The 20,193-nt window shown below is 37.4% G+C and overlaps 1 protein-coding gene across 1 annotated transcript in view; it reads left to right on the forward strand.

Moving 5' to 3' along the window:
- MALRD1 (MAM and LDL receptor class A domain containing 1) overlaps positions 1–20,193 on the forward strand; it is a 778,752-nt gene that overhangs the window by 620,318 nt on the left and 138,241 nt on the right. Inside the window, exons 38-39 of the mRNA XM_042993660.1 lie at positions 5,017–5,280; positions 16,358–16,483. Coding sequence (XP_042849594.1) covers positions 5,017–5,280; positions 16,358–16,483 — 390 coding nt within the window. The remainder of the gene's footprint in view (positions 1–5,016; positions 5,281–16,357; positions 16,484–20,193) is intronic.

Raw genomic sequence — 20,193 nt, forward strand, 5'->3', positions numbered from 1 at the left:
CTTGGTGGGGTACAGCGAGTGAGTGTAACTTTATTGTTGGTACAGCTTTGAATCAGCTCTAACATCCAGAGAGAAAATCCATTGCAAGCTACAACTTGAGATAGACTTTATTATTGATCCCAGCACACTTTAGGCTTGTAATTCATTTGAGAACCATTCCCCTACAGCTAGTATGAGAGAGTATATTAGTGTGTCTACGTGTGCGTGTGTGCATGCATGTACACTAAATTTTCACAGCAGCCTTTTACCCCTTCCTGCCCCAGCATCAGATCTGGTCAATATCTCTAATCAGATACAGCCTCAGGAATGTTGGCTTAACAACAACAAGAAGAAACAACGTTAAATTCAACAGTGAATTGTACTGTCAAAATGAGCCCACATTTTCTTGGAGTGTCTCTTCCTGCTTCTCTCTCTCCCTCCTTCACAGTCTCCAATTTGTGAGCAACCGCCCTCTATCTCTCTTACTTTCTTTCATTTTTTCCCCTATTCTAACAATGCTCCTTGGGGCATATTAAAATGACACTCTGGGCACTGAATGTGCTGTTTCAGCTTGATTTCCTGGTTTCAGTTTTGCCCTTATCACGTTATGCTGTCCCGCAGAGTAACTCTCTCACACAGTGAACAACATGCATTTCCAAGGAAGCTTCCTAGGGTTGGGGCTGATCTGGTATTCCTCCCCTCGTGTGTTCACTCGCCTTGCACTTCAGTTCCATTGTTTCTAAACAACCCGACTAAATAGCTCACCGGGCGTGGTAAGTCATGGGCCAGTGTGCTTGAGCTATGCACCCTACATTTGTCAAAGTATCGCATATTTTAAATGTTGTATTTTATTTTCAGCGCTTTTATTTATTTTTGAGACAGAGAGAGAGCATGAGTGGGGAAAGGACAGAGAGAGAGGGACAGAGGATCCGAAGCAGGCTCCGCACTGACAGCAGCGTGCCCGTGTGGGGCTCAAACCCACGAACTGTGAGATCTTACCTAAGCTGAGATCAAGAGCAAGACGCTGAACTGACTGGGCCCCTAAATGTTGAATTTTAAAAGGGGTTTGGAGAGGAGCAGCTGGGTGGCTCTGTCGGCCAACTTCAGCACAGGTCACGATCTCCCAGCGCGTGGGTTCTAGCCCTGTATTGGGTTCTGGGCTGGAAGCTCAGAAGCTGGTGCTTACTTCAAATTCTGCCTCCCCCCTCTCTCTGCACGTCCTCTGCTCGTGCTCTCTCAAAACAAAATAAACATTTACAATTTTTTTTAATAAATAAATAAATAAATTAATTAATTAATTAATTAAATTAAAGGGATTAGGAGAAATCAGAACATAGAAATTTCAGAAGTCAAACATCAGATTGAGTTACCGGCTAAAATTCAGATTCTGAGGTATATTGTGGCTGTTTTCTCTTAGATGATGCCTTCTTACTGTGTCCTCACTAGGTGCAAGTAGCAAGAGCTATTTTTATATTCATGAGGGTTCTGCCTTCATGAGCCCATCAGTCATGAGCCAATCACCTCCGGAAGACCCCACTTCCAAATATCATCCCATTTCAGCATGAAATTTGGGGGGACACATTCAGCCTATGGTGTGGCATGTGTCCACCCTTACGGTGTCATACAGAATAATTTCACTGCTCTAAAAATCCCCTGCGCCCCTCTTATTTATGTCCTCTTTCCCCTCGTCCCCTGGCAACCAGTGATCATTTTTCTGTCTCCACAGTTTCACCTTTTCCAGAATATCATACAGTTAGAATGTGGTAATATGTAGCCTTTTCAGATTGACTTTGTTTGTTTTTTTTTCTTTAATTTAGTAATATGTATGTAAGGTGGTACTGAGAATATTCAGTTTATAAAAGAGAACAATTAATATTGTTCATTTAAAACATTTTTAATGTTTTATTTATTTTTGAGAGCGAGAGAGAGAGTATGAGTGGGGGAGGAACAGAGAGAGAGAGAGACACAGAATCTGAAGCAGGCTCCAGGCTGTCAGCACAGAGCCCGACGCAGGGCTCGAACCCACAAACTGTGAGATCATGACCTGAGCTGAAGTCTGACACTTAATCGACGAGCCACCCAGGCACCCCAATATTGTTCATTTTTTACAGAATTATATGAGAATTACATTACCTGTAATGATTAGCTAACTCCATGGGTGACACCCAAGAATAAATACATCGTTATTAAAATTTTAGGAGAACTTTTTTTAACTTCTCAAAGGGATTATAGGGCAGAATGCATTGAATTCAGAAGATTAATACACTATATCTTCCCTGAGTACTTGTTTCATTTGAATACCTGGAGGAAGTTTTTTTTTTTATATGAAGAAAGCATGGATATATTATGTAGTAGAATACAGAATTTTCATTAGAGAAAACAAGAGACTTAAGAGAAATGCTGAGCTTGTGGAGAACTGCTTCTGGCTAAGAGCCTATTTAGACTCCCCTAGGGATGCAAGTTCACGTTCCTCTTGCATCAGAAATACTTCAGTGGAAAATTTGAGATGTGATTCAGGGGAATTCAATTTAAAACAAAATACATTTTGATGGCTGGAGAGTATCTTAGGTCGGGTTCCCAGGGAAGCAGACTCGGAGGCACAGATTCTCACGCACAAGGTTTATTGGAAATTGTGTGAGCAGCACCCCCTGCGAAGTGGAGGAAACTGGTCTGGGTAGGGGGACAGTTGGGCTGAGATGCAGGTGCAGTAGGGGCCTCAGACGATGTCACGGGAGTTCTGGGGCTGCACCATCCCTTTCATAGATGTCCCAAGCCGAGGCTTAGGGGCCGGGCCATTTTATCCCCAGAGCACCAGGCAGTGAATGGAGATGATCCTCGGAGGGTGTATAACTTTAGAGGGAAATTCCTGGGGCTGGACTCAGTTGTGAACTGTTGGGAAACTTCCCAGGAGCTGTGGGAATTAACACCTTGATCTTGCTGTTAGAACCTGGGAAGCACAAGACAAGAGTCCATGAAAGTCAATATAAGCCCACCAGCTTCCCTGTAAAGAAGGACCTAGGACAAGTGAGTTCTGACTACCTTTTGATATAAATAATTCTAGAATAATGGAATCACTGCCTCCACATAAAAGAGATTATTTTGTATTTATGTATCTAATATAAAGAAAAAAGTAACAGAGCACACACACACACACACACACGCACACTGTTTTGAACAGGAGAGTAAAAAATCATGAAGGGAGTAAAATTACTTCCTTAATGGTTTTTTTTCCAGAAAGGGTTAGTACCTCAGCTAAGTATTAGGTGTATAACTAAATCTGATTCTGAATTTTTATCATACACAGAGTTTATCCAAACTTCTCAACCTTCAGTGAGTTCATAAAGATAAGAGTTCAGTGTATAAAATATTTTAGAAAAAAATAAAAGAAAGGATTGTCGCATTTTCTGAAATGTGAGATTAATGGAAAGAAAAAAAATAAACTATCTGACCATGGTTAAACACTATAAGAGCTGTATTATATAAATATAATTATATATATAGGGGTATAGAAAAAATATATAAAGGGATACACACACACACATACATACACACATACATACATGAAGGTGTAAAATTTAAATCTAATTTACTTTCTCAGTTTGAGTTTAGGATGTTTACACTGAGCCCTACAACCGTATGTGCTGCTGTGACCTGTTAGTCGTTAAATAAGAACATGGTAATAATGTCTCAGAGTCATGCTTTTACCCCAGTTAAATATGCTGGTTTCCATGAAAGGATCTCTGAAATATATGGCTTTCACTGCAGAGTTTGGGTGTAAATATATTCTAGATACATTACCACTACTGAGTGAGTGAGGAGGAAGAGGAACTTGGAAATTTAAGTTCAAATGAATTCACAGCACCATCTTCATGCATCAGACAGATCATTCTTATATAATATTAAATAGAATATATAGCTTACATATATATATTCTATATAAGACATATAATCTTATATGTAATTTAACTAATATATAAATAAAAGTTGTTTTAAAATGTAAAGAATACAAAGCGATTCCTGAACTGATCCCCGCTATTACCTATTTATTTCCCTTAATATACTGATGAGCCCATCAACAACTGTCACAGAGGCAATATGAAGTGTAAGGACCATTCCACTAATAATGGTCCAGCATGTTAGTGTAATTATGTATATTCTCTGACCACGGAAAACAGCAGCAAGTCAACATTCTTTGCTCATGCTTTAAGTTTTGGCTTAGAGTTGATTTAAACCTTTGCTACAGAATACTTTCATGTGTCAAAAATTTATTAAACTAGTATTATGTCTTTGGACACCCAAAATTTATGGGACTCAGTATCCTCATTTGTAAAATGAGTCAGTTGGATTTGAACCACATTATCTTCAAAGTTTTAAAAACTTTTGTGCCTCCAACTTGGGAAATTTGGCTTCTGACACCCTGGTCAGGGCTGAGTCACAGAAGTAGATGTCACCTATGGGTTTGTCACACTGCTCTTTGACCTTCGGTCCTGATGACAGCTCAAAGGTCATGCATTGCCATATCTAAAGCACCAATGAAATCATAATGGATGGCAAGATGAAATCCTGCACTGGCAGGAACCTTGAAGATAATGTGGCTCAGATCCAACTGACTCATTTACTAGTATGACAATCCCTTCACAAAACTCTAAAATGATGAATTCAGCTTTCCAAAGTGCTTAACTTACTGTCTAAAATGTCTTTACTCTCAGGGAAAACCTGACTTAGTGGTCAAATTTAAGATGCACAACCAAAATTTCTTCTTTAATTTCAATGTGTCATTTTTCATGACAATGATACCCTTTTTAACAATGTTGTTTAAAAAAAAAAAAGAATGTTGTTTCTGAGGTTAAGACGAGGCATATTCTCTAATAGCATCTGGATGTTTTGTAGAGCTCATATTATTCCTCACTGGAAATTAAATTACTTAAATTATCAAAATGTTTCATTTTTACCCAAGAATAAATGTATCCTATGATGTTTCAACACTAAACAGGGTGATGATTCTCCTAATACGAAAATGACTTGCTCTCTCTTTAGGTCCTGTGGCACCACAGCCATCACCTTGTGAAGCCGATCAATTTTCTTGTATCTACACACTCCAGTGTGTCCCTCTCTCAGGGAAATGTAATGGACAGGAAGATTGCATAGATGGCTCTGATGAAATGGATTGTTCTCTCAGCCCCCCTTCTCAGCGTTGTGGTGAAATGGAGTTCCAGTGCTCGAGCGGTGAATGTATCCCATCCCTCCTGCTTTGTGATGGAGTGTCTGACTGTCACTTTAATGAAGATGAATCCAGCTGCTGTGAGTTATTTTCACTAACTCAGTGTGCCAGGGAAGAAATGCAGTTTAGAAATTATAAAGAGAGCTTGACAGGTGAAACAAACTTGTCTATAGTCTTACCATGATCCTAGCATCCGTAACATAGTGGTTTGTATTGTATTACTAAACAAAGCATGTAGACCTTGCTTAGCATATCTGGAAACATTCTGTTTGTAGTCACTCTAATCTCTGTTAAACTTCTCTGACTTCCTTTTGTATTTACATCTGGGCCATTCATGTGGGGGAATGCTACTATGTGTTTGTTATCTTTTTTTGTGGTTGCTATGACCATCTTTCACCATGCAAAGTTGTTATAGTATTATTAACTTTATTTCCTGTACTTTTCATCCTCATGGCTTATTTATTTTATAACTGGAAGCTTGTACCTCTTAATCCCCTTGACTTACTTTGCCCAACACCCAAACCCCCACGCCTCTGCGGCCAGCAGTTTGTTCTCTGTGTTTATGAGTCTGTTTCTGTTTTTATTTGTTTTGTTTTTTGGATTCCACATATGAGTGAAATCATATGGTATGTGTCATTCTCCACCTGACTTAATTCACTTAGCATTAATACACTCTATGTGCATCCATATTGTCACAAATGGCAGGATTTCATTCTTTTTTATGGCTGCATAATATTCCATTGTGTATATATACATCTTCTTTATCCATTCATCTATTGATGGGCTTTTGGTTTGTTTCCATATATAATGGAAACATTGAAGCATTGTATATATTGCTTCAGTAAACATAGGGTGCATGCATTTTTTTGAATGAGTGTTTTTGTTTTCTTTAGGTAAATACCCAGATGCCAAATTACCAGATCATATATATGATAGTTCTATTTTTAATTTTTTGATAAACCTCTGTACTGTTTCTTGGGAATTTTTTTGTGTTGTTGTGTTTTGTTTTATTTTTGTTTCATTGTGGCTGCACCATTTTACATTCTCACCAACAGTACTCAAGCATTCCTTTTTTTCCATGTCCTTAACAACACTTGTCATTTCTTGTCTTTTTTACACTAGACATTCTGACAGGTGTGAAGTGGTATCTCATTGTAGTTTTGATTTGTATTTCCTTGATGATGAGTAATGGTGAGCATCTTTTCATGTGTCTATTAGCCATCCGGATGACTTCTTTGGCAAAAATTTCTATTCAGGTCCTCTGCCCAATTTTAATCAGATCATTCGTGTGTGTGTCGGTGTGTGTGTTGAGTTGTATATTTGGATATTAAGCACTTATCAAGTATATCATTTGCAAATATCTTTTCCCATTAAATTGATTGCTTTTTAGTTTTGTTGGTAGTACTCTTCTCTGTGCAAAAGCTTTTTAGTTTCCTGTAGTCCTAATGAATAATTTTTGCTTTTGTTTCCCTTGCCTGGGGAAGCAAATCCAGAAAAATATGCTAAGGCGAATGTCCAAAAGTTTCTGCCTATGTTTTCTTTTAGCTGTATGGTTTCAGGTCTTAAATTTAGGTCCTTCATCCATTTTGAGTTTATTTTTGTGTATGGTGTAAGAAAATGGTCCAGATTTATCCTTTTGCATGTTGCTGTCCCATCTTTCTGTGCCCTTTAAGAGAGTGTCTCTTCCCTATTGTGTACTCTTGTCTCCTTTGGCATGGACTAGTTGACTGTATATGCATGGGCTTACTGCTAAACTCTATTCTATTCCATTGATCTGTGTATCTGATTTTGTGCTGATACCCTACTGTTTTGATTATTATAGCTCTGTAGTACAGTTTGAAATCTGGCATTGTGATATCTCCAGCTTTGTTCTTCATTCTCAAGATTGCTTTGGCAATTTGGAGTCTGTTGTGGTTCCATACAAATTTTAGCATTATTTGTTCTAGTCTTGTGAAAAATACTATTGGTATTTCGGTAGGGATTGCATTGAATTTGTAGATTGCTTTAAGTATTTTGGACCTTTTAGCAATATTAATTCTTTCAGTCCATGAACATGATATATCTTTCCATTTATTTGCATTGTCTTCAATTTCTTTCATCAATATCTTATAGTTTTCAGAGTACAGATCTTTCACCTCCTTGGTTAAATTTATTTTTAGAGGGGCGCCTGGGTGGTTCAGTCAGTTGGGCGTCCGACTTCGGCTCAGGTCATGATCTCACGGTCCGTGAGTTCGAGCCCCGCATCGGGCTCTGTGCTGACAGCTCAGAGCCTGGAGCCTGTTTTGGATTCTGTGTCTCCCTCTCTCTCTGACCCTCCCCCATTCATGCTCTGTCTCTCTCTGTCTCAAAAATAAATAAAACGTTAAAAAAAATTAAAAAAAATTACTTTTAGATATATTTTTTAAGTTGAATTTTATTTTAGAGAGAGAGAGAGAGAGCATGATCAGGGGTGAGAGGCAAGGGAGCAAGAGAGAGAATCTCAAGCAGACTCTATGCTCATCCCAGAGCGTGATGCGGGGCTCCATCCCATGACCCTGGGATCATGACCTGAGCTGAAATCAAGAGGTGGACACTTAACCGACTGAGCCACGTAGGCGCCCCTTTAGGTATTTTTTGATGCAGCTGTAAATGGGACTTGATATCTTTTTAACAAATGTTTATGGAAATGGATTGTGGACATGTAGTTATTAATATTTATGAAGATGGCTCAAGTACAGGACTCTAGGCAAATATTCACTTTAATATATATATAATTTATATATATTTATTTCACACACACATATATATATATGTATGTATTATATGGGGTATGTAGTTAGGGGTTGGACCTGGACCACTATGTAGGTAGATATCATGTCACTATGAGTTCATGGAGGGATGGAAGGGCACCTGGGTGGCTCAGTCAGTTAAGTGTCCAACTCTTGGTTTTGGCTCAGGTCATGAGATCATGGTTTATGAGTTCTAGCCCTGTGTTGGGCTCCATGCTTACAGTGCAGGGTCTGCTTGGGATTCTTTCTCTCTCTCTCCATCTTTCTGCCCCCACCCCCAGTCTCTTAAAATAAATAAACTTAAAAAGGTTCATAGAATAGGAGCAACTGGGTGGCTCAGTTGGCTGAGCGTCCAACTCTTGATTTTGGCTCACATCATGTTCTCATGGTTCGTGGGATCACGCCCCATGTCGGGCTCTGCATTGGCAGCCTGGAGCCTGCTTGGATTCCCTCCCTACCTCTCTCTCTCTGTCCCTCCTCTGTCCCCCCTCTCTCATAAAGCAAATAAACATTAAAAAAGAATAATTGTTACAAAATTCAAAAAAAAAAGAGTCCATAGAATAGTAAATCCTAAGGTCATAGGCTTGAATCTCATTCTTGTCACCTATTACCTATGCAAACTTGGAAAAGTTATTAGAATCAGTCATCATTCATGTAATACCTACCTTATAGGACTGTGAGGATTTGAGAGAATACATGAAATCCTCAGTCCTGCATTCTCTACTTTCTACTTTTATTATAACACTCCTATTTCATATAGGGAAGGAAGAGTATTGGTTATGAAGTAATTTCACAAATCATTAAGGCAATCATGAAAGCATGGTGAGTCACAGCACCACTAACATTTAATTATTTGTTTGCTTGGTTTTATATTATACTATATTATATATTTTGGCATAGTTGGCAGTGATAGAACTACATAAACCACATGCTAATGGCCACTTTTTATTTTTAAGTAGTAAAAAGCAGCTTGAAATATGAGTGTTAAGAGTGGATACTGAAAGAAATATAAGGCTATTTCGGTGTCTTGTTTAGGTTGGACATCAGGAATTAAAACTATCGGAAAAGGAGTACAGACAAATTCAAGAAAGAGGAGATAGCGTTTGGGTATTTAAAGGTTTCAGTCTTAAATAAGTGAACTTCTTTTCCTAGTTTAGGCTGAGAGATTGGTTTTCCATGTTCCTGTTGTTTCCTGTGACATTCTTTCTGTAATAAAGGCAACCTGTCAAGTTTTATAATATTTTCTTAGAGAAAGGTAAACAAATGGAAGAGAATGAAGAAGAGAAAGCTGCCAAATTATTTATCCCTATTCCCATGAGGACTCTAATGTAATTTGGTTGATAGAAATCTTATTAAGTTCAATATAGTCATATGATATTTGACTTCAAATAAGAATGCTATTTAAATAGAAGCTTAGGAAAGTACAGTATCCTTATACTTTCAGACACTCGTTGCAAAATTGGCATTTGATGAGGTAGGAACATAGGAAGTTCTCTTCCTAAAGGGAAATAAGCCCATGCTAGGAATAGACTGGTATCATGAGAGTATTGCTTCTGTCCCTCTCTAAAATATTTAATTAAGTTATGACTCTATAGAAAAAACTGTGTCAGAATAAACTACAGTAAAAATGCTAGGGCAAATTTACGGAATAAAAGCCTCTAATGATGACAGTTTACCAAACAATTAAAGGTATGTTTTTTGGTTTTTGGTTTTTGTTTTGTTTTGTTTTATTCTGGGCTTACCTATTGATTTAGAAGGGTATGTTTTGTTTTGTTTTTTTAACTCACACTCATTTATTCATTCATAAACTCTCATTTACGTAATTTATGCCACATATTGTATTGGCCATTAATGATACAGATGGATGTGGTATTAGACCAACTCAGGTTGTAAAGACAGTATATATTCCTGAAGGAGACTAGTAAGCGATAGTTGAAAATAAAATGTGATAAGTTCTGTGACAGAGATAAATGCAGGGTTATTGAATACATAGGGTATTTCCTAACCGTGGTGCTGGGGAATCTGTAAATTTTAATAAGAAAAATGTTCACAGAGGCAAATTCGGAAAGACGGTTGTCATTAGGCAAGTGAGGTAGAGATGCTTGATTCCCCTAAAGAATTTTCCAGAAATAGGGGTGCCAGGGTGGCTCGGTTGGTTAAACATCCGACTTCAGCTCAGGTCATGATCTCACAGTTTGTGAGTTCGAGCCTCGCATAGGGCCCTGTGCTGTCAGCACAGAGCCCGCTTTGGACCCTCTGTCCCCCTCTCTTTCTCTCTGTCTCAAAAATAAATAAACATGAAAAAAAGTATTTAAAAAAAAGAATGTTCCAGAAATAGAGAAAAAGTTGTTTGCCTGAAGCATATTTGGTATAACTAGTGTAGAGTTTATGGTGAGAAATGTAGAAATAAGTCTGGAGAGATGAGCAGGACTAGATCTTGAAGGGTCCCTCCTCGCCCATCATGCCCCTACCAGCTGCGGTTCAGGTGGTACATAGAATACACTGGAGTAAAGGAGGGGGCTGGTTAGGAGGTATCACAACCGAAGTATAAAAGAATTGACTGGGTAACCCAATGTGTAAAGATTTTGACTAGGCTTTAGAGACACTCAGGTGAAGAGAAGAGTGTGTGATCAAGAGTTTCCAAGTTTCTGATTTGGGCAATAGGACAGCTAATGTGCCATTTCTCCTGAGCTGGGGAAAATGGGAGGAGAAGTACCTCTTAGTGGAAGATTGTGACTTCATTTTTAAACATGTTGTGTTTGTGACATTTGTGGCACATCTGCACAGAAATGTTCAGAATGTATTCAGGATGGTTATGTGGAGCTCTGGAGAGAGAGAGGAGAAGGCATAGAAGACACATGGCCTTCAGTATACATACAAGGCTTGAAGCTGTGGGTGTGGATGAGATAATATAGAGAGGAAAACATAAGGTGGCGGACAGTTTAGAAAAAGCAAACATTGAAAGACACTGAGATGTGGTCACAGACACAAGCCAGAAAAAAAAGAGAATAATAACCATAAATGAAATTTAGAAAGCCTTAAGTACAGAGAGTATTTACAGGTTGGAATATTTCTGAGAGATCATGTAAGCTTAGACTTAAAAATATATAAATCGAGAAAAGCAACACATAATTCCTGGTGAGCTTGGAGAGAGAACTTGCTGTGGATGGAAAGGGCAGAATTCTGATGCCAATCTTTTGTAGAGAAAGTAGGCAAGGAGAGAAATCAAAGGGTTGTAGACAACCCTTTCGATAAGTTTGCACCTACAGTGTGATCTAGGACAAAATAAGAGGTTTTTTGGTTGGTTGTTTGGTTTGGAGAGGCCTGCACGTGTTTAAATGTGGTGTAGGAATAAGGATTCTGAAGTGGTTACAGTTTAAGCAGGGAAATCAATAGCAATTGGTTTTTAAAGGCCTTTTATTCTTGCAAAGATAAATATTCTAGTTATAAGAACATTTATGCAAACCTGTGATGAGTTCAACATTTAAAAATAATTCATATTCCATAGTCTTTCCTGTGGAAACATGTTTTTTTAAATAAACTGAAGGGGTACATCTTTACCAAAAATATCTCCTTTCCCTTAAAAAAAAGAAAAAAGAAAGAAAGAAGGGAAAAATAAGTATGGTTTAATTATATGGGAACAGAGTACCTAACTAGGGGCACTCCTCTTACCCATATTCCTCCATTTCATCAGATCTTGTGTCAGTCAATATCCTGACAAGACATACATGGCACATAGATGTTATAAAATTTGAGAATATTTTCATAAAGAGGTTGTACATAGGGAACTAGCATGCATAAAGAAACTGCAACAAATGGTAAAAGCAGGAGCTGTTATCACCCATAGACCAAAGCATGTGGGAAAAGGGAGGATGTGTCTTAACCTGGAATCAGAGAGAGCTACTTGATAAAAGGTGTGGCTTGCAAAACATAAGAGACTCTTAAAAACTGAGAACACACTGAGGGTTGATGGGGGATGGGAGGAAGGGGAGGGTGGGTGATGGGCATTGAGGAGGGCACCTGTTGGGATGAGCACTGGGTGTTGTATGGAAACCAATTTGACAATAAATTTCATATTAAAAAATAAAATAAAACTAGAACAAATTAAAAAAAAAAAAGGTATGGCTTGATAAAAGGTTGGGGAACAGCTAGCGATCTTCCAGTCTCTTCCCTCCATGTTATCTCTTGCTGGTTCTACACATCAGCCAAACCCAACGAGTAGCTAGTGGGCAAGAAGCATGCTGATGTATCTTTATAGTTCATCCTTTAGATCCGGAACAGAGAGAGGGGTTGCAGAATGTTTGAGGAGAGGCACATAGAAGCTATCCGTCACTGACGGATATGACTGTGAAAAGGATAGGGAAGTGGACAGTCTGCCTGCTTTCTAACTTTAACTTATATTCCAGTAGTAGTTGATGTGTCTTATGTAGTTGAGTGCCATTTAGAGGGTTTACAATGGGTCACACTCCTCAGATTTATGAATCAACCTTTATCATCAGGATATTTTTATTATTAGCCTTTAAATATACTAGCTGGGATTCCAGCATCCTATGGTACTTCTCAATCAATGATACTGTAAAGATTATCCCTCTGCATTCGACAGCTTCTTACAAAAGCGTTGCTCAGTTTTATTCAGCATGAAAATCATGGTGATTGTCTCTTTTACAGAGATACTGAAGAATCGGATGATTATGGTGCATCGCATAATACTCATAATAAATTAATACTCTTTCCCCATTAAATTGTTTTTAGAGTTTTACAAAATTTACTCAAACTGCTAAGATAGTTCAGTAAGAGTAGTAGTTTGTTTTAGTTTAAGGAGAGAGTAAAAATCCATCCTTCCCTGTACTGGGTACGTATATGCCTTAAAGGACCAATAGCCTTCATTCTCAGGTTTCAAGACCACATCGCTCTGCTCTTAGAAATGTGGGCTGCATACGGGAGTTTTCATCTTAATAGTAAATGGACACACACCCCTAGTCACATGTACTTTACTTTTGCATATATTTTGTAAGCAGCAATTATAATCTATAAAAGGAATTTTGTTTTAGGGAAATTTAACTCCAGTAAACGATTCATGAATTGCTTCTGTTTAATGTATCTCTAACACTTGAGTGAAAGAACTAAAAGCCACAGCATGCTCTGTGTTACCTGGCTTATTTTTGTATGAATGAGTGTCAACCTCTATGATGACAGATTGAAATAAGTGTTTTTATAGACATTAACTATGTTTGAATGTGGCGAAAGTAGATATTGTCCAGGGAAACGTTTTGAAATCCTGGTTTCCTATAAATTTTATATATAGATTATTTAGGCTATTTTTTGTCCTTGTTGTCTATGCGGTACGTGACGGAGAGAAGGAAAGTAATGATTTAATTTATTTTCTGTTTTCAGAACAATGTCCATTGCTGTGTGGGTTTCAATAAATATTGATTGCATTCATAATTTGCCACCTGCTTTTAGAAGGAAGTTGATAAATATCCATTAGCTTTAATGTTATATTGTTTTCAATGCCATAGAAACTACGATTTTAGTTTTAAATTTCATAATATTTTTTAACTCTTAACTGAAAACTTTCTATAAAAGGGAAAAAGTAAAACTTTTTCTAAATCGAAACAATTTATTTGCTTACGTATTTTTATGTATTTCAATCCTATTTGGGCCAAATCCTATGAGGACTTACACCTCATACAGTTTAGGGCTCTTCACTGTACAGCTAACTTGAAAATTAAACTATCAGTCACCCTGGAAATTGGGTGAAGGAATATGGATGGATTAGTATTCTCAAAAGTAGATGTGTTCAAAATAATGCTTCAACACTAGATCTGTATTATCAGCTTTGTATGCAAATCTCAACCTATTATTTAAAACCTTAAAACTGCCATCTTTTATGAATGCTCAGCCCCTTGCAACGCAAAATAATGGTGATAAAATTGTGTGTATATACACAAACACACATATAAATGCATGAATATATATATATATATATTTATATATATATATATATACACACACATACGTTTTCATTTTTTTTTTACAAATACCTCTTATAAGAGTTAGATTATTCGATATAGTAGTTCACTTGGTTTGCAATATCATCTATCTTGCCAATGTATATCTTAAAATTATTTGACCTCTTGAAAAAGCTTAAAGATCATCTCTTCTGGGATCTTAGCCATTTCTACAATCTGGTTTCAGCCTTGTTTTCTAAGTTTGTCTGTGCTGCCTCCTTACACAAACTTCCCAGCGAAAGGCAAACCGCTTTGCTCACTGTTCCAATGCCAAACTTACTGATGCCCCATTTATAGATCTAATCTCACTCTGCTGAATGGGTTTTTACGGGACACATGAAAATTTAAAACATTTCAAGACTCTACTCTTTCAGTCTTTATATACTTCCATGCACTAAAGGAATCTCTTATTTTTATAATGCTTATCTGTACCAATGAAGCCTGGACTTATGGCATTTCTGTTGTTATTATTTTGAGCTGTTAACTGCTTTCTATTTTCATTTTGCTTTCGTTGCTGTGTATGTCCTGATCGCTCTTTCTAAAAAGTGTCCCCTGTACTCTCCAGTTAAAGGGCTAAGCATAGTCTCACATGTAGCACCAGCTCAATAATAATATTTATCAGTGGGAATTGATGTTCTAGTACCTCAGGAAAGATGACTCAATGAAAAGCATCACTTTAATTTTAATTTTCATTCATTTTTTAAAAAATTTTTTTAATGTTTATTTTTTGAGAAAGAGAGACAGAGTGTGAGCAGGGAAGGGGCAGAGAAAGAGGGAGACACAGAATCCGAAGCAGGCTCCAGGCTCTGAGCTATCAGCACAGAGCCCGATGCGGGCCTTGAACTCATAAGCTGTGAGATCATGACGTGAGCCGAAGTCAGACGCTTAACTGACTGAGCCACCCAGGCACCCCATCACTTTAATTTTCAGAGCTGGTATTTTTAGTCAGTAGAAAGACACACTCTTAAAAGCATCATTTTATGTCCAACTTGAAAATTAAGTTTGATAGACAATTGTCAAACTGTATCAGTAACCTATGATAACTCAACAATTCCAGCCCATAAAAATACTTGAAGAAAGAAAAGAAATTGTGATGATACTGACAAAATCTGCAAGACCCGTCCATGAGGATATTTATTCCCAAGTGTTCTAAGCTATCAATTTAGCTGGAGAAGTTTAAACTTAATTGTCTTTGTTTCAGTAGAAGTGACTTCCCAGGTAAATCCTTTCTTGAAATTGTCACAGCAGGTTTAGATTAAAATGTTCAAATAAGGTATTATGCATGACACTACTAGATAGGTCGAGAAAAGCACAGCCATTCTTGTTGGACTTGGATTAAGTTTGTTAATATCATTAATATTTAGTACTTTTCAAATCTATCCAGAACTCCTGGTGAGATGGTGCAATGGGTTCATGCTTCAACATTCCCTCTATTCCAAACACAGAGCAATGCTAGATAGAACAGCTGGCGCATAAAAAGGCTCAGAGGCATGACAGACACCAGCATGGGACAAAACTGGAGTAGAACCAGAGAGCAGAGATCAGGACTGAAACCTAGGCCTGCTGGTTGCCAGGTTCTTGAGCAAACAGGAGACAAGAGACGCCTGATGGCAGCCTGGAGTGAAGGGCTCTGATTCAGCTCTAACTTGTAAAAAAAAAAAAAAAAAGCCTAAACATTATGACTGCTTTAGGAAATTGTAGTCCTAATGAGTAAATGAGAGAGGAAGACAGAAATACAGTTTCAGGACTAAGAGTAGCGTCCAGGGGAGGTTGAGTACTTGGCAGGACCAGATTGCTATTGAAGGATCAGCCCTCTTGATCACCATCAGTGAAGTCATCTTTCTGAAGCAACCCAAATGTGAAGAGCAAGACCTGTTCTTGTCTCTTGAAGTCAGGCTGACAAGAGACTCTGGAATGAGCCCAATGCACCATGCTATAAAGGCACATAGTCACACTACATTGAGCTGCAGTGACCTACGTCATGTACCCAGTGACTATCCATGACGTCCAATCTGGAAATTGATAAACATTCAAACAAGTAATGGTTGCTGTCATTTCAGTTGCACATAACGTTAGGGACATTAGGGGAGCAATAGAAGCACAGAGAACTCTGCCTTGGAGTAAAAATTTAGTCTAGAAACAATTCAGACTACATAGTGTGCACAGTGTAGTGTACACATACATACCTGTATGATACTGCAGGATGCACAGCTGGGAAACAATTCTATCAAAAAACTTCTTTTTGAAGAAGCAAAAACAACTGTAATATATAGTTTAAACAGGGGACTAGAAAGATGAAGGGTGATGCAATAAACTGTCTTATTATTTCATTAGAAGAAATTCATTTAAAAAAATGGTTATTGTTCTTCTTCTCGCAGCCAATAAGAGCTGTTCTGATGGCGCGTTGAGGTGTCCCTCCTTGAACAGCTGTATCCCAGTGCACGAGCGCTGTGATGGTTTTGCCAGCTGCACGGATTTCCAGCTTGATGAGTCCAGCTGCTCAGGTATTCGATTTCCAGTAAAATATTCTTTACAATATAAGCCATTAACTTAACCTTGTAGATGATGCAAATATTAAAACCTGAAATTCTAAATAATTGCAAGCATGGGATAACTGAATTCCTAGTATTGGTTGGGGGCAGGAAGGATATTAACATGGCTACACGTATAAAAACTTGTATAATATAATGGACTCATGCTTACTCTATATAAACAATGTCTCCAAGTAAAGAAAAATCACACCCTTAATTTTAATTCAATATAACTTAAAGTTATTGGTACTTGATAGTCCCTTTGATGTGAATTGCTTGATTTCTGAAATAAGGAAGCACAATCTAACATGTTAATTTTTTTCATTGTAATTTTTCCCACTTCATTAAGAGCCATCCTTTTGTATGATCTAGTCATGATTAAAAAGCCAATTTATTAAGCTTTAGACTGACTTTTAAACATTTTTCTCTCATGACTCTGGAATATTTATAAGAGTCGATAATGGATGTTTGTGATTATACTTTTATCAATACTGCTTTTAAATTCTCTAATTTATTGTAGTCCATTGTTAACATCTCTCCTTAGTAATTGAATTTTTATTTCATGCAGGAGGCACAAAATAATAGATAGGGTCAATATAAATCTCTCACAACTAATAGGTAATATAAATTGGTAATAAAAGATATATTCAATCGTATTTTCTAAACAAATTGGAGATATTTAATATCGAAACTAGGTGAGAATATATTCTTCATATCTTTCAAGAGAGAAGACTATTATAAGTGACAAAAACATGGTAATTACAATCAAATCACAGTGCAAAAAAAATCTTATTTTTTTGTACTGCTGAAATGAATACTCACAGAGCACTGAATTTTATGACTACAAAAGGAAATCAAGAACCAAGCAAATCTGGTCCCATAAAATATGCAAAGATGAATGCTCTTTGCCATTATTTCTGTACCAGGCATGCTTTTCTATCAGATTGATGCCCAAAAGGAAACGCTTTCGGTTTCTTTTCAGAGTAAGAAAGATACTAATGAGTTTCATTCTTTGAAACTATTAAGAAAAAGCACTGATGTCCAGCATCCAAATTTATTTTCATAAAGATGGGATTTTGTTCAGCGGAGTCCTCTAGGAGAACAAATATATCATACCATGATATGGTTTATTGTCTGATTTTACCTATTCCACCTTTAAAAATGTGGCCAGAAAAACAGAAGAGTGACTAGCCTTCCTGAGTGATCGACAACCTGTAGGTAATAACAGAGAACACATTCTGGCTGCCCCATCTATTTTAGTCATTCACAAGTTCACTCACACAGTTCATTTACAAAGTATGGGTCATACTGCCCCAGGTACTGGGTTATAGTAATATGAAGAACTAATGAAACACTTTTCAGAAATAAAATCCACATTATATTTTTTGTTCTCTATTTATATTGTATGTACTTCTTAGTTTGCCACACTAACATGATGAAGTCAACACTTCTGTGTTTAAGAAGGCGTCTAAGCTTAATCCATGCTAAAATGCCCATGACGCCTTCCTCTTTCTTTTCAAACATTATATCCCTTTATGGTCAGCATTTCACAGACTTTATAAGACCAATCCTGACAGCGTCCAATAACATCTCTGGTCACACAGCAGGTGGTGAGCATCTGGTCTCCCCTCACCTGAGGTTTAAGTCATTAACAGTAACATTGACCTCAGACTCTGCGTAGGTGTTTCAGGTTAAGTAGATTTCAACAAGGCCTGTGTGTCCCCAAGTTATGTTATAAAGGCATATTATTTTCAAGTTTTGGTTGCTTATGCAACAGAAAATTATTGAGCAGGATGTGTCTGGCCTCATTTAAATAGGGAGTCACTTTCCAGTCATCTGCAGTAGTAGAGGTTAATGAAAGTTATGTTAAGGTGATACTACAACTATGATAACTGTCCATTTGAAGGAGAATTAGGAAAAGGCATTAAAAATATAAACTTGTAGGATTGGGTATTATGAATGCAATACAACAACAACAACAACAACAACAACATGATAATAATAATGCCTAAAACCGTTTCAGAAGGTTTTTTAAAATTTTTTTCTATCAAGTTTTTTTTAATTTTAATTCCAGTATAGTCAACATACAGTGTTATATTAGTTTCAGGTGTACAATATGGTGATTCAACAATTCCATATATGACTCAGTGCTCATCATGGTTAAGTGTACTCTTTCATTCCCATCTTGTTTCACCCAACTTTTTTCACCCACCCCCCGCCACCTCCCCTCTGATATGCTCTATTTTAAATGGGTACCCTCAGTTAAAATTTTTTTTTTCAACAAGAACATTTTTGTACTTGGAGCATACACCAAACCAAAGTAAAAACTTCTCATGTAAAGTACTATGGAGCTATTCCAAATTTCTAAGCCATAGTTAATCTTCCCTGCAGTCCCTGTGCTGGGATTTCAAGATAAAGAGAACAGTCTCTGCCCACTGGGAATTTGGTTTCCTGCACCAAAACATTTGGTTTTCTGGAAGACTCTTAGATCCGTACAGCTCCTGAAACTATGCAAGTTATTGTGTATGCGTATATTTAATCCATGACAGTGCATAAATACCTTACGATTCAGAGAGGTTTATGATCATAATATTGGGAACAGTAAGGGGTTATAGAAATTCTGAACTGAATAGCATCAGATCATTTGAAATGTTTAGACTAACAGGCTTTGGAGTTAGAGGACTGGAATTCAGTTCACTATTAGCTGTTCCCTTGCTGTTCACTTGAGCAAGTTATATTATTTACCATTTTACTTTTATGTAAAAAAGGGTATATATGGGATATATCACATAATGCTATGAGGACTGAATGAGGTAATGGCAGTACAAGTCTTAGGACAGTCTTGACACAGAGCAGGTCTTCAGTAAATGGAGTGGTAATGGTGTTCCTGATGGTAGAAGGAGAAAAGGAAAAGATGGAGACAGCAATGGTAATGGAAATTAGGTTTCATGGGCAATTTAAAGAACTTCCAAATATAGAGAACCGGGTGAGAACGATTATTTAATGTGTTATGCATACCATTCAATAGTATAGAAATATTATAAATACATTTCATTTTAGCCTCTCAGCAGCCCTGGAAGGCAAGGTGATACAATCCTCACTTTAAATACATAAAACTTTATACTTGAAGTACCTAGCCCAAAGTTCCATAACACATTAACTGAGCAAGGTATCAATGAGGGAAAACCAGGATTCATGTGACTATCAGTCTTCTCAGCAATCCACAATACAAGAGCTGTCACTTCCTGGGTTCCATATACACTGAAAGAGACACCCACACACACACACACACACACACACACAAAGATAGGTGTCCAATTTCTATGTTTTCCTGCTTTTCCAGAGTGATACACCAGAGTGGAATTGAACTTGAATTCTTTACAGAATGCTGTTTCTATGCAGTCAGTTGAATCATATTGGCCTCCAGATACATGGTCATAATAACCAATACAAGAGGGTACAAGGCAGTGAGACACTGACGTGGCTAAAGAGCCTGGGAACCCATACTGATTCTAATATCAACCCCGTAGATCCCTACTTCCCATTTGAAACTCTACTTATCTACTGGAAATATTACATCTCTTCATTGCTAACTACTCATATGTATCTCCTTCCTCCATTTTTTCTGTTCTCTACTTTGAATTGTTCTGAGTAAATTAAAGGTGATATTACATTGTACTGTG

The sequence above is a fragment of the Panthera tigris genome, chromosome B4 (assembly GCF_018350195.1).
Source record: "Panthera tigris isolate Pti1 chromosome B4, P.tigris_Pti1_mat1.1, whole genome shotgun sequence".
Lineage (NCBI taxonomy): Eukaryota > Metazoa > Chordata > Mammalia > Carnivora > Felidae > Panthera > Panthera tigris.